The 15299-nt window shown below is 40.0% G+C and overlaps 1 protein-coding gene across 1 annotated transcript in view; it reads left to right on the top strand.

Annotated features, from left to right (window-relative positions):
• LOC122752646 (ankyrin repeat and fibronectin type-III domain-containing protein 1-like) overlaps positions 1-4663 on the top strand; it is a 173326-nt gene extending 168663 nt beyond the window's left edge. The window contains exons 16-17 of the mRNA XM_043999522.1: positions 584-797; positions 3834-4663. Coding sequence (XP_043855457.1) covers positions 584-797; positions 3834-4624 — 1005 coding nt within the window. The 3' untranslated portion in view covers positions 4625-4663. The remainder of the gene's footprint in view (positions 1-583; positions 798-3833) is intronic.
• The last annotated feature ends 10636 nt before the right edge of the window (positions 4664-15299 follow it).

The raw sequence follows: 15299 nt of genomic DNA, 5'->3' as shown, positions 1-15299 counted from the left end.
TTTCTTCCAATCTGATACTCATAAGCACCTGGGCATAAACTGGAAATAAAAGGACATTAATCTAGCATCACTCACATCTTGGATCTCAGAAAACCCAATATAACCAACTGCTTAAATGAGGGATTTAGATCATAAAATCATAGATCATCAAGTCAAGTCAAATTAATAAGCATTTATTAAGTGCCTTTTGTGTACCAGGCACTGTACTAAGTGCTGAGATGCAAAGAAAGATCAAAAACCAATCCTTACTCTCAAGAACTTAGCAAGGAACTAAGAAGAACCTTGGTGATTCTCTAGTTAAATCTAATCATTATAGCGATGAAGAAACTATGGTCCAGAAAAGGTGAAATGATTTGTTCAAGGACGCAACTAGTCATCAGAAAGGCAAAGACAATAACCTAAGTCTTTCAATTGCCAAAAGGTCAAAAATAAGTAGAATGTTCTGCCTTAGCTAAATGGTTCTCTTTATATTTGAACATGAGTTCAAAACCAATACTTTGGGAAATTCACAGTTTTGAAATTAAAGAAAAAAATATACCTTTTGTGGGCTCCATTCACTATCTTCTACAATTTTTTTCCAAAGCAAATAGATGAAATTTGGCGTGAAATGAGATGGATCACAGATGCACTCCAGTATGCAAGGTACAAACAACCAGGGACTGGCTTGCCCATCATGAAACTAATTGACCCTTCCAATGAGCAGAATGAAAAGAAGGTCAATTCAACATCATCACCTATAGACTGTCTTCCATCCCCATCCCCATCCCCAGAGACCCAGAGGAGAAAGGCCGTGAGTGGTAAGAAACAGCAACTTCAATCTGTAGATTTTTTTCCAACTTATCTTATCCTTGGCCCCAAATTCTCCTGCCTGGGAAATTGGGTGCAAAGTTTTTGCGTCACTTGCTATGAAGCAGATGCCCCCAAAGTATCTATTAACTAAAATCGTGAAAGTCCTATTATGAAGGGACCAAATTTAGGGTCCTTGGTAAATATCTGTTGTCCCTTCTCCAGTGAGAGTTGGTCTCAGGCTTTTCAAAGTATTCCCATACTAAAGGGGTACAAAGCGACCTGCTGCTTGTAATCTTAGACCACCAGAGTTGGAAAGAACCTGAGAGACCATCTAATCCAAACTTTTCATTTTATAGAGGAAGAAATGGGCCTAGAGAGATGAAATAATTTGCCCAAGATCACCCAGAAAATTCACCACAAGATTGCTTAAAAGGAGAGAATTTTTCTGGCGTGTTTTAAGGATTTGTTTACATTAGCTCCTTGATCCAGTAGCTGGAGACAGAAGATATTAGTCCTAAATAGGAAGCCTTTCCTGGTGCCTCAGCTATTTAGTACTCTCTCCCTCATCTGTAAGTCATGAAGTATATACTTATCTGCTTAGCTATTATCTTCCCCCAGTAGGAGAGATTATAAATACTTCGATGGCAAAAACTTTCTCCTTTTGTCTTTCTATGCTTAGCACCCCCCCCAAAAAAGTATCTCACATTTGGTAAATAATAGATACCTATTAATTTGAACTGGATTGGTTTAAAGTGACTGTTAAGTCCATCCAACAATCTTTTAAGTGTTTCCTATGTTCCAAACACTGTGCTAGGTTCTGAGGATAGAAAGACAGAGATGCACCAGTTCCTGCTCTTGGTATCCTGGTGAGGTGAGGTGTGTTTGGAGTGCTCATCCTCAGCCACGTCAGCTCAACTCTTCATTAGGACTCACAACAATGACAAGGAGATTTTCTTGGAGGTCAAGGAGAAGGAGTAGGAAGCTCTTTACAAAGACAGTAGACAGTTGTGGAAGACCCATCAGGAACTTTCCTTGTGTTAGCTCTGAAATCAGATCCTTGGGAAAGTAGGATTCTAATATCTAGGATTTGACTTACAAACAACTTGATTTTTCACACACTCTTTGAAGATTGAATCAAGTATATAGATATAGATATATACTTGTATAATATACATATGTAGACATATGCATTGTGTGCATATATGTGTATAAATGTGTATATACATGTGTCTGTGTACACAGCTACTTAGATAATACATTTATAGGCATAAAGGCCTATACATATATACATATGTATATAGATATGTACAATCATACCTACTAATATAATATATCTGATACATGCACAAGGGCATATACATATGCAACATATACATTTATATCATGTGTGTATCACATGTGCACATGTGTCATGTACATTATATAGCATATACATCATATATCCATAGACATTATTATCAACATCAACATGAATCTAGACTGAGGTCAGCTTTGAATTGAGGAAGAGGAGTCTTTTTGACTCCAGGCCCAGCACTCTATCTACTGGACCACCTAGCTTATTGACTCAGAGGCTAGATCTCTCTTCCCTATGTGAAGCTGTCTATAGGAAAAGGACATAGGGAGGAAGATAAACTGGCTGGATCTCTAGACTTTTTTAACCAATCCACCTTAGGCCACTGCAAGGGGTAGAAGAAGGGTAGCAAGGTCCAACTTTCCCTTTCAGATAGAAGTCTTACCAAATGCTTAGTACTACATAGCTCTTGGAGAGGCAGTGTGGTATAAGAGTCAGAGAGCTAGCCACAAAATCAGGAAGACTCAAGTCTCACCTTTGACAATTACTAACTACATTACCCTGGGCAAGTCACTTATTCAAGATGTCAGAGAATATTAGAGGCAGGATTTGAACCCAGCTCTTTGTCAGCTCCACCCTTCAAGTAACAGATGTCAGAGAGACCATTTGAACTCTGGTTCTTCTTGGCCTCAATATGGCAGTGTGGTGCAATGGAAAGAGTGATAGCTTTGGAGTCAGAAGACTGGGGTTTTTGACCTGTCTCTGCCACTCTACCCATATGACCTCAGGCAAGTCACTATACCACTAATGTCCCAGTTCCTGCCCTGTAAAATGAAGGGATTTTACCAAATGGCTTCTAAGGTCTCTTCCAGATCAAACCCTGTGATCCATTCTATGCCAGCCCTATGCTTCCAAGGACAACCCCCCCCATCCATTATGTCAAGTTGCCTTCAAGGAGCAATAACTAAAACTTTAAATTATTAGTAATAATATTTTTCAAGGCACTTTCACCCATCCGAATCCACACATATACAAAGTAAAATAAAACATGACCGCTGCCCTCAAAGCTTACAATCTAGTTGGGAAAAAGACAGAAATGGGTGTTTATGTTTAAATAACAAGCATGCCTCCTTTTCTTCTTTGTAAAGGTGGGGAACTATAGATGTGGCACACTGCATACATACACTGTCAGGCTTGGTTGAAGTATTGGTTAGTTATCCTGAACTTTTTTTCTCTTTCTTTTTTATTCTTTATTTTAAGAACTTGTTCTCCAGGGAGGAGATAGAAAAGGATATAATTTAAAATGAAGATAATATTTTAAAAAATGAAAGCAAAAAAAAATTAAAACAACCCAAAAAAGCACATTTTAGCTCATTTGACCCTCACACTTTATTTTTGTTACACAGAAGTAAAAGAAGGTAGAGGAGATTACAAAGGGAGTTTTAGGAGCCTGTCTGCTGCCATACTGAGCCATCTCTAGGGCAGGAGGGAAGAAAAAAAAAGGAAAAAAAGAAATTTACATGATCATTTTCTATATTTGAAAGGAATAGCAAGTTTTGTATAGTTGATTTGCAGTTTCATGTACAATCATCTTTTTATTATATAAAGTTATGGAAATGCTTGTTTCATACTATGAATTAAAAATAAAATATTTTTTTAAAGTTTATCATAAATTTCCCTCTGAATAATCTAGTGTAATCTGGATTTCTGGGTTTCACATGTGATATTCCTAATGATAGTCTGTTCTTTACAGACTCCCAACCCTGTTCAGATGAAGAAGGTTGCTCAGAGGTATTTCTCCCCACGGATAGCGACTATGATTCCAGTGATGCCCTTAGCCCTCGAGAACTGGACTTGGTATACTTGTCATCCCATGATATTTCCCATCAGGCCATGAGTGGCAGTGCCCCTGATGTCTTACAGGTGCATGATATGAAGCCCTGCATGGCCTTGAGAGGGGACACCCAGGGCCAGACCCTGGAGCCAGATGCCGACCATTCCTGTGCTGAGTATTTCAACAGCCTGACACTCTCAGGCTTCATGGGCAAGAACCCAGAAAAGATGGCAGGCAGCTCCCAACAAGCAGGGAGCTTCCTGGGGAGGAAAAAGCTGAGCAAACACCAGCACTATGGCTACTTCAGCCGTCACCACCGCTGGCTCCGGATCCACAGTGAAACACAGTCCCTGTCCCTTTCTGAGGGAGTCTACACTCAGCACCTCTCCAGGGCTTCAGACTTGTCCCAGGAGACCACTGAGGCAAAGCAGATCAGGATCCCCACTGATAGGCACCGGGGCCTACTCCTACCCCATACCTCAAGCCTCCCTGAAGAGAAGAAAACCAAGTACCAGGACATGCGACCTATGGTGCGACGCATTTATGTGGAACCTTACCCCACAGCCTTGGTGAATGATGATAAGCCATGGGTTGGACTCAATTCCCCTCCAGGAGACCAAGGTGATATGCAAAGGCCCAAGGACCAGGAGGTCAGCCCAGGTGACCAGAGCACCTCTCCAGTATCAGAAATATTTAGTAGCATGCTTTAGGGATCTGAACTACTTGTTTCCTCATAACATCCACCATTGCCATTTTCTCAGCTCAGCCCCAATCACTGCTTCTTCATCTCCCCATCCCATTTTCAAAAGGATTTGAATTTTAAAGTAGAAAAGTTACTGGTCACCAAGTCCTTAGAGTGGAATTTAGCTAGTCTTTTGTTACAGGGAGGGGCTATGGATTGAGTTGGCAGTGTTCCTCATAGAACCCTGAACAGAGCCAACTGTGATATAAACTCATGGTGCCTCTGCTCACTAGATGATACCTTTACCTATGGGAATGACCTCAAACAGCTGGATGCCAGCTGACCGTCAGCCCAAGAATATGCTATAGGGCCAGGTCCTGGGGCTTCCATCCTGTGGTGAATTGAGATAAGACAGTAGAGGGACATAGCAAGATCATAGTATCCCAGATCCAGAGCTGGATTGAAACTTAGAGGTCATCTGGTTCACCCCACCACCACCTCCTCATTTTATAGATGAAGAAACTGACACAGTAAGGTCTAAGGTCCCACAGGTGGTAAACAGCAAAGTCAGGTTATCTTACTCCAAAGCCACCACACTTCCCTCTGAAACACTGGGCTCTTCATCCCAAACCCACCGCCCTGAGCCACGGTCAGAGCTAGATCCTCAATAAGGGCTAGAGAAGGAGCCTGGGGTATCATCCACAGGGCACAGGGGTCTCTGAATGCTCTAGTCCAGGGGATTGCCTCAGACAGCTAAACCTGACCCTTTTAAAACCCAGGTGTGTGTTTTTAAGACCCAAATGAGCCCATTTGAATGCCTGTATTTTTCCTATTAGGAAGACTACTTTTTGCTTCTTTCTGTGCCATGTGCCCATAACCTGAACCCAGAACAGTGGTTGGGATGCTTTCTAGGCCCTATACATCCTGAGATGTGTCCTGAGGACTCATTTCCTAAATGTCTTTCTCTCTCTTTTTTTTTTTTTTTTTTTTAGTGAGGCAATTGGGGTTAAGTGACTTCCCCAGGGTCACACAGCTAGTAAGTGTTATGTGTCTGAGGCCGGATTTCAACTCAGGTACTCCTGACTCCAGGACCGGTGCTCTATCCACTGCGCCACCTAGCCGCCCCTCTAAATATCTTTCTGATCAGTCAGTAAGTCCCCAACTCAAAACCTGGACATGAAAATGGGTTGTAAATCATCTTAAGGCCCCAGGAGATGGCTGAATAATAGTAATAATAATAAACATTTATATTGTACTTTAAGGTTCTCAAAGGGATGGGGCCTAGACCTGTGATTCTATTGGTCTAGAGAATTCCCAGGTCAACAAACTCCCTCTACCAGTGCAGGTTGGCACCTTTGCACCTTAGAGACTTACCTAAAGCACTGAAAAGAGGAGCAACTTGCCCAGGTTCACATAGCTAGGATGAATCAGAAGTAAACCTTGAACCCAGGTCTTCCTGGCTCCAAGATCTGCTCTCTGCTCACTACATCACATTGCCTCTCACTCACCTTAGCTGTTTGCAAAGTGCTATACTCATTGTATACTCAAAACAACTGTGAAGCAGGTGCTATTATTTTCCCCCATTTTACAGATGAGGAACCTAAAGCACAAAGAGGTTAAGTGACTTGCCCAGGGTCACACAGGGAGTAAGTCTCAGAAGTGGGATTTTAACCCATGTTCTCTGACTTTTGAGTCAACGTTCTTTCCACACTGCCTCCACAAATCAATCCATAATTTTTCCCCTTCAGGGCCATATCTCTGATTTCATTAGCATGGGGAACTCCCATCCACCAATGCCAATCGATACCTTTTCTATCATCTTAAAAAGTTGCCTGAGACACCAAGAGATAAGATGATTGGCCAAGGGCTAACACAATCAATATTCTTTAGTGGCTAGACTTGAACTCAGGTGTTCCTGACTCCAAGGCTAACCTCCCATCCACAACAGCATACTGCTTCAAGATCTTCTTCTTGGTGAAACTCAAAAAGATAATATTGTTCTGAGTCACTGCTCTTAGTTTTCCATGCTTCTAGGGATGTAAATATGCAATTTCTATTAGGGTACAGATTGTATGCATCTAAAAAGAGAGAATTTTAGAGTTCGAAGAAAACTTTGACAACTCCAAGTTCAAACCCCTCATTTTACAGACCAAGAAACTGAGTCCTGGAAGCATGAAGCAACTTGTCCCAGATCACACAGCAAATCTGCACCTTAATTGGAACTCCAAGCCAAGTCTCTTGATGCCCAGTTTCATGTTCCTTCTAGAATACTATACAGCCCATCTGCAGGTATACTCCACTCTTGGGGCTGCTGACTCAGTGGATCACCCATAATACCTGATCCCCCATCCATCTACCTTCTCCCACCTGTCTCACCTTAGAACTGCTCCAGATGCCCCGCACCTCTACAATCAGAGTATTTATATATCAAATTAGGCAAATTAATCTTAATATTAGCCTGAACCAAGTGAGAAGCTTAAGGTCTCTAGAATGCCAAACAAACAAAAAAAAAAATGGATCCAGTTAAATACAGTTGTCATTTGAATGTGAAGGGAATTCTTGTGAATCAACCATACCACAGTTCCCATTTATTAATCTGGATAATTGAGAGTTGGTTGCATTCCTTTTCTGTTATCGTGAAGGCTGTGTATTATCAGTGGATATAGAATTGTAGCATTTTAGAGTTGGAAAAGTCCTCAGGGACCATCTAATTCAGCCCTTCCCATAAGCAAGAATTCCTTCTGCGATATCCCCAACAAGTGCTCCTCCATCCTTCTCTTGAAGATCTACAGTGCTGGGGAACTCACTACTTCCAGAGGCAGCTTCAATCCACTTTTGGACAATTCTAGCTATTAGGAAGTTCTCTGTATTGAATTTAAATCTGCTTCCCTTTAGGGTCATAGCATTTAGAGCTGGAAAGCCAGAAATCATAATATCTAATCCATATATTTTATAGATGAGGCCTAGAAATTAAGGCCACAAAGGTGATAAATAATAGCCATGTGATCACAAGTTGGCTCTCCTGACTGCCCCCACACAATCTCCCCTCTTGTCATCCTGCCACACTGCCTCTACCCAATATTCTCCAGTTATAAAAAATACCCCTTCTTCCCCTCCCCCAACCCACAATCCTTCTCTTGTCCAGGCTGAACATCCCTAGTTCCCTTGAGCTATTTCTTACATGGCACGGCTTGATTGCCCTCCTCAAAATGTCAATGTCCAAAACTGAAATGCTCCAGTGTGGCCTAACCAAGACAGTGTCAATCAATCAGCAAACATTCATTAAGTATTTTCTCAGGCATTTTGCTAAATGATGAGGGTACTAAGAAAACAAAAGAAACAGAGCCTGTCCTCAAGTAACTTAACATCCTAATGGTCACTTTGCACAGCCCTTCTTCACTTAAATCCAATTCACCTGCAAGTCAAGATATCACCTTCCTGATGTACAGTGAAGGACAAATGACAAATATGTAAATAAATATCTTTAACGGGGAGACAGACAGACAGAGATAGAGAGAGAGCACAGATGAAAGGCAATCTCAGATAACTCCATAAACTTGAAGAGAGTTCCTACAGAAGATGCGATTTGAGCTGGGTCTTAAGTCAATGGAACCAAGAGGCAAACTTCTACCTCACTCTAGACACTACACCTCTCTTTCTGACAGCCCAAGATTAAACTATCTTTCCTAGACCCTCATGTCACTTTCTTGAGGCAGATTAAATCTGAATTACATTAAAACCAACAGGTCATGGGCAGCTAGGTGGCACAGTGGATAAAACATGGGCTCTGGATTCAGGAGGACATGAGTTCAAATCCGGACTCAGACATTTGACACTTACTAGCTGTGTGACCTTGGGCAAGTCACTTAACCCTCATTGCCCCACCCCCCAAAAATGATTTAGAACAGGGGGCAGCTAGGTGGCGCAGTGGATAAAGCACTGCCCTGGATTCAGGAGGACCTGAATTCAAATTTGACCTCAGACACTTGACACTTACTAGGTATGTGACCCTGGGCAAGTCACTTAACCCTCATTGCCCTGCCCAAAGAAAAAAAATTCTAAATTTAAAAAATAAAAAAGAATAAAACCTACAGGTCATTTTCACATAAATTGTTATCTAATCGACAATTCATGTGAAGTATGTGGGTATGAGGATGGGCATTTGCGAGGTTTTTTTTTTTTTAACATATATTAAAGTAGGTTCCAGTGTTATTATTTTTAAATTAACTGAATGACATTTGAGACTTATTTTAACCCAAAGCAAGTTTGTCACCCGAAACCACTTGTAGAACATTCTCTAGTGAGCTATCTTTTTCTCCATCCTTCCTAGAAAAATCAGAGAACATGAGCCCAAGAGAAAACTATACCATAAAAGAAGTACAACTTCATTAATTCAGAAAGCTCAGATTTGGAACTTGTAATAATCCAGACAGGGATTGATCTGATGTTTACCTTCACAAAATCTATGAGAAAAGGACTGCTAATCAAATTAGTGACTATGACTAATTATCTGCCTGACTTTCCACAAATGACTTAACCCTCCCCACCTCTTCCCTGCTGTACCCTATTCCTGCTTCCCTTACATATAAAATGCTCTCCAAGGTCCCTTCCTGTTCAAACATTCTTTGGTTTCATAATTCATTAAATAGTATTAAAAAAGATTGCTGAAAGCCCATTTAACCAAAAATTTTTAAACTTTATCCTGTTTTAGAGACACCATTTACATTTTAAGTGTGTAAGCTAATTATAAATCACTGTTCTGTGTCTATTTTTAAAGGTGTCTACAAGTTACTTGTAGCTGTTTGTAGACTTACTCCTGGTTTATTACATGTCCTTGAAAGTAAAGCAAGACTATTTCACTCCTTTAGAAAATATTCTCTATTTCATAATCTACCACTTCCTACTGGTCTTCATTCCAATTAGCGGGACATGACAGTGACTGAGTTTTTCTTGGCGGGGTGTAATGGGCCACAGCCCAAGTCCCTTACTTTGGAGAGGCAGCTGTGACACTGGAGAGAACACTAGATTTGAAGTGAGAAAACCTAAGTGTAGAATAGTGTCTATGCTATTTTACCTGTATAAGTCACTTACCCTCTCTAGGCTTCAATTTCTTCATCTGTAAAATCACTTGGTTTGACAAGATTGGTGGTTCCAATTTTTTTGTTGTTGTTCCTTGAACCCCTTTCAAAAACATTGATGACAATGACGATAACAACAAAAACAGTGTTTCAAATACCCAGGTTAATTTAATATACAACTCATAATAACAACACTGATTTTCTCCAGGCAAACTATCTTGTCCTGATCTTCTTTTCTATCATAATTCTGCCTAAATTGCCTTTGGCCAAGATTGCCCAACCTCCATCCATTGTGGGAACCTTCCAGGGTTATTGAACAAGCATATTCTAAGTATTTAAGTCAGCACTGGGCACTGTGGAATACAAAAGAAGTAAAACAAATGTGAGCCCTTATCATATCATGGTATAGTTGAAGAATAAGGGAACTATCACACCTTTTAACTCCCATAACAATTGACAAAGAGGCACTTGCCCCTTTGACCAAGGAGAGCTCAAGTTTGTGTCTGAGGAATATCCAACTGCTAAGTACAAATGAGTTTCCCATCACCTTCAATTGTGTGTGAGAGTGAGAGAGCAACCTAGAAAATGTGGAAGGCACTTGGTGTCAGTTTTATCAATCTTTGCTGACCTGATGCTGATTTACTTTACTACTAGAGAGAAATGTTGGGTCTTCAAGATCTATTAAGTACTTACTATGTAGCCAGATACTGGTGTCACTAAAGTACTAAGCTTTACGGATAAGAAAGGCAAAGACAGCTCCTTCCCTCAAGAAGATCACAATCTAATGGGGAAGTGAATTTTTTAAGTATGTAAAAGATACATGCAGAGTATATGGGAAGTAATCTCAGAGGGAAACATGAGTCAAAAGGTTTTGGAAACATGCATTTGGGTTAATGATAATGACCCACTGCATGTAAGAAGCAAGTTCTTATGGATGAAGGTTCCCTTCCCTTCCCTACCTTGCCTAATATCTAATGCAATAACTGGAAATAAGAATAAAATAGTACTTTTTAATTTTAGAGATCAGACACGTGTAAAAAAATGCTTTGCATTTTGCCAACACGCTTTACTAAAGGATCCCAAAGCACTTAACAAAGAGTAAAATCTAAAACTTAGTCACATTTTCCATATGGCCAAACTTCCTCCAAAGAAACCTAGTCCTGGAAGAGCCTGACCAATAGCATATTCTCCACCGCCTCAACACCCACCCACCACCTGCCACCAGTAATCTATGTAGGACAAGTGGAAAAAGAGCAATGACCTCTCATAAATTCTTCTCTCTCCACACATGTGGGTGGCCTTGTAGATGTACTGTTATCCTTTACAAGTTAGCCTTTCCCAGTGGGCAGAGATAGTGCTCAAGGGCCCCACCCTCTCACCAAAGTCATGTTCACTTTCTCTTTGAAAGTTTAAAAAAAAATCCAGCATAGAAAACTATGTCAAATCCGTGGATAGGATGGAGGTACACTGGGATTTTCTAGCCAAGTTGAAAACTCAAATCAAAATCACATCCATCTGAAAATCAATTCCTCTCCTTCCACCCCTCCCAATCACTGTCACTGGATTTCAGAGTTTTGCTGTTCACAGCCAAGTTAGACATAACAAAGTTATAGCAAATCATTCTTCTCTCCTATATATTTATGTTATCAACTGAGACAATACAAACTAAAGACAAGATCTTCATATATGGCAAGTGGACACTTGGGGGGGGAGGAGTAACTTTGGGTAATATTACTTCACTGTCTAAAGTGTAAATATTTTTTTAAAAAATATAGATCCAGTGAAGCAGATCTGATATTTTCTCTTGAGCTCTCTGTCCTTAGGGTATTTGTAAAGTAGAGTTGGGAAAGGAGGGCAGCATACCTCCTTCCCCAGGAGAGCTTCAAGGGACCAGTCAGCTCCCATAAGCTGTTCTGACACATGGCTCATGACTGTTAAGTAAAAACTTCAATACAGCCTTACCAACAGCAAAGATAGTGTACTTGAAATGATGCTATGCCACTTGGAAACTGAGTCTAAGATCTTAATTCAGAGTAATTTCCTTTCATTCTGTTCTGTTTTTCCCAAGTATTGAACTTTGCCATTAGGAAGAAGTCCTTTTAGAAAACTTCACTGAATGTATATGGTTTTACCATGATTAGACCTCTGGTTATTACCCCATAGCAACTCACGAAAGTTAGAATATTCTTTTGCTGTTGTTTCTTTGGTTTGGTTTCAGTAAAGTCTTTTCTCCCCTTAAAAAAAAAGCAATTCTTCTGTTTCTATCATCTATGGACTTCTAATTTGGTCACTGCAAAAGGCAGTTGTGTTGTGTTAAGCAGTCAGCTGACCAGACAATGAAAATTCTCTATTTTGATAAGGGATATGAGTTCCTAAAAAAATTTTATTAAAATAAGAAAAAAATTCCTTAGACCTTTATCTTCCAGGGATTGGTCTATAGTTTTAATGTAAACTCAGTTGCAAAGTCCATTGGTATGTAAATCTCTTCTTATTAGTGAAGATCAATTCCATCTTCTCTAATTAGGAGAGAGTCCCATACCAAAGGACTTTGGGACCAGGGTTACTTTATAAAGCCCAATTTTTCATTTAGCTATGGATAGTATCAAGTGATTAGCAAATGATGCCTGCTTAGAGTTCTTTCCAACTGTGACAGTGAAATCTGGATATGTGGGTAGAAGATAAAGGACCAGTATTGATGACAGTGTACTCAGTGGTTTAAAAGAAAATCTCATTATGGAATATTTGATCTGTTAAGTCACTCCAGGCTGCTGTCCTGGGTCCCAGTCTCTCATTGGGATAAAGCCAGAAGGATCAAGATGTTAACCTGTCACCAGCACCTATTTCATAGGTGGTCCAGGAAAAGAGAATTTAAGAAGTTGAGGGATTTTGTCATCCTTGGAAGGAAAAAAAATAATCATTGATGATATTCTATGAGGCGATGTTTAATCATCATTTCCTGCCTTCTGTGTAAATAGTAATTTGGCTGTTTATTGGTTGTCTTTGTTCAGATTTTATTGTATCTTGTTGCTATACATGCAACCAAGTGTATGTTGAAGTTTAAATTTTGGTACAATATATGCACAATTTTGTGTGCTTTAGACCTCTGTAAATATACAGATTATTCACATATAGTATGTTAATGGTGACCTCCAAACTCTGACACAATAATATTTTTGTCATATGCACATTTGCAAACTTTGAAAAATTCAAGCAGCTATTGGAAATAACCAATAGCTTCAATAAGGCAGCCCCAGGAATGGACCTACCTCTTCCACCTATTAATCTAGAAGAAGATGTAGAAGATTCAAGAGAATTTTTTTTAAAAATAGTTTTCCTGATGGCAAATATTTTTGATAATTTCATATTCATCTGATTGTCTTTGCAAGAAAAACAAAGAAATGTTAGCTCCGTTGGAGTGAGTGGCTTTGTTTCTGAAGCATTCATTAATACTAGCATTTTCTATCTAACCTGATATTATTGAAATCTCATTTGGGGGAGAGTGAAGAAGTCATTTGTTTTGGACGCGAGAGATTTTTAGCTATGTAAATTTACAATTTCTAAGTCCTTTATAACTTTCAATGCTTGGCTATTACTGAAGTGTATCCTGTGTCTCAACTAAGACTAGTTAATCTTTCTAAGTTTTACTGATGACTGCCCTTTCACTCCCACAACCAACCCCCCTCATTATTATGTATAAGGTTCAGACCTTAACTGGCCCTCCAGTGATGAGTCTGAACCACTCTGGTTTTAAAATGTCCAAAGACAGCTTGTCCATTTATCTACCATAACTGTCACTGGCCAAATCTTAAAATTCATCCTTGGATTTCTCTGGCAAAGACCATTACCAGATTGCACCATAGAGGTTGGCAATAGAAGCCTCTCCCCATTCTCTCCCACTGCATGTTCAAATGTCCAGCGCATTTCTGCATGTATCCCATACCTCTCTAAGTTACCTTCCCCCCTCCCCCCTTTATTTTTAATCCTTTAAAAAAAACTGGCTGAGGTCTAAGATTTCTTCTGTGTGCAAGAACATGACAAAGAGATCATTTTAATTCCAAGAACCTGGACAAAGGTTGCCCTGCATTCCAGCAAGAAGGAAACATACTCCTTTGTATCATGTGTTGGTCTTGCACTGTTTTACAGGATACTTTTAAGCAAACACAAAAGGAATTAAGCTCTTCTATCGGCATGTTTGTGATCGGCTCTTCTCACGTCCTCAGATCTCTGTTTTGTTGTCCTATCCAAATGTGCTGTTTTCCCTCCGCAAATTGTTATCTTTCTAAGCAAACCATGACCTTTCTCCGTTCTAATTCTGTCTTTAAATAAAAGTTTCCTTTTTTCCCCCCAAACCAAACAGATTATGCTCCTCGTTAATGCCTTCTCTTTTATCTATCTGTGCTGGGGAAATTGGGAGGAGAGGTGATAGAGATGTTCAAATTTACACTAATAAATAAGAAATATGCCTTAATAGCATTGTTGAGTCTTTCCACTTCGGTCTCACGAATGGCATACAGTGCAGACTAACATATCTGATAATAAATATTTACTTCCCTTCTCAATGAAAGGAAAAGGTCTTATTGGGAAATCTGACACCCTTCAAGGTTTCTCTCTTGTCCATTTGAAGAGGCTGTAAGTGAGAGAAGCTCACAAGGAAATCCCCTGGCTCTATATTATCTGTCCCTTTGGCTGTAACTTCTAAATGATTTCTTAGCAGTGGAGTTCCTTCTCTTCCCTGTAGATTGTCCCATGTTCACACCTTTGTTTGATGTCTTCTGGCCGGCTGAGCAAAAGAACATGAGCCTAACTTCAGTCCATGCTTTTGAGGCCTTGTACCTAGAAGGTCCTCCTTACATACTTATTGAAATAAAGTTGCATCCAGAGGGATTTAGATGGATTAAAATGGCTTATTTCTACTTGCTTTACAATATGCAAAGTGCCTTCCTAAAGACTGAAGGAGAAAACTGCAAAACTCCCAGCACAGAAGTGGTCCAATAGTCCAGGTTAGCAGCATCTGTTCTAGTCTTAGAGCCAGGTTTTGAGTCTGGGGTCCACCATGGATAGATTTCAGGAAAGGAGAGAAAGTCTGTAAACTTAAATGGGGGAAAATACACCTTTATTTTCACTAACCTCTAAGTGAAGTGTAGCATTTCTTCCATTATGAATTTTTTAAAAAAATATTTTGAGGTGTTCATAGGATTCCCAAGAGTGTCGAAGGGGTCTATAACACACATATACATACTACAACACACAGAGACATACACAAAAAGTTGATAATCCTTGTTTTAGAGAGGTACAGGGCAGCTGGGTGGCATAGTGGATAGACTCATCTTCCTGAGTTCAAATCTAGCCTCAGACACTTAATAGCTGTATGACCCTGAGCAAGTCACTTAACCCTGTTTTCCTGTTTCCTCATCTGTAAAGGAAAAATGAGGTAGAGAAGGAAATGGCAAACCACTCCAGTATCTTTGCCAGGAAAACCCCAAATGGGGTCAAGAAGAGTCAGACAGGACTGAAAATGAATGAATGACAACAAATAGAGATGGTCACTGCGAGGTTAAGTTGCCCATTCTTGTTACATGCCTTGTCAAGGTAGGCTTGAACCCAAGTCTTTCCAGCTCCAAATAT

This window comes from Dromiciops gliroides, chromosome 4 (assembly GCF_019393635.1).
Source record: "Dromiciops gliroides isolate mDroGli1 chromosome 4, mDroGli1.pri, whole genome shotgun sequence".
NCBI lineage: Eukaryota > Metazoa > Chordata > Mammalia > Microbiotheria > Microbiotheriidae > Dromiciops > Dromiciops gliroides.
This window is presented reverse-complemented; position numbering and strand designations above follow the sequence as displayed.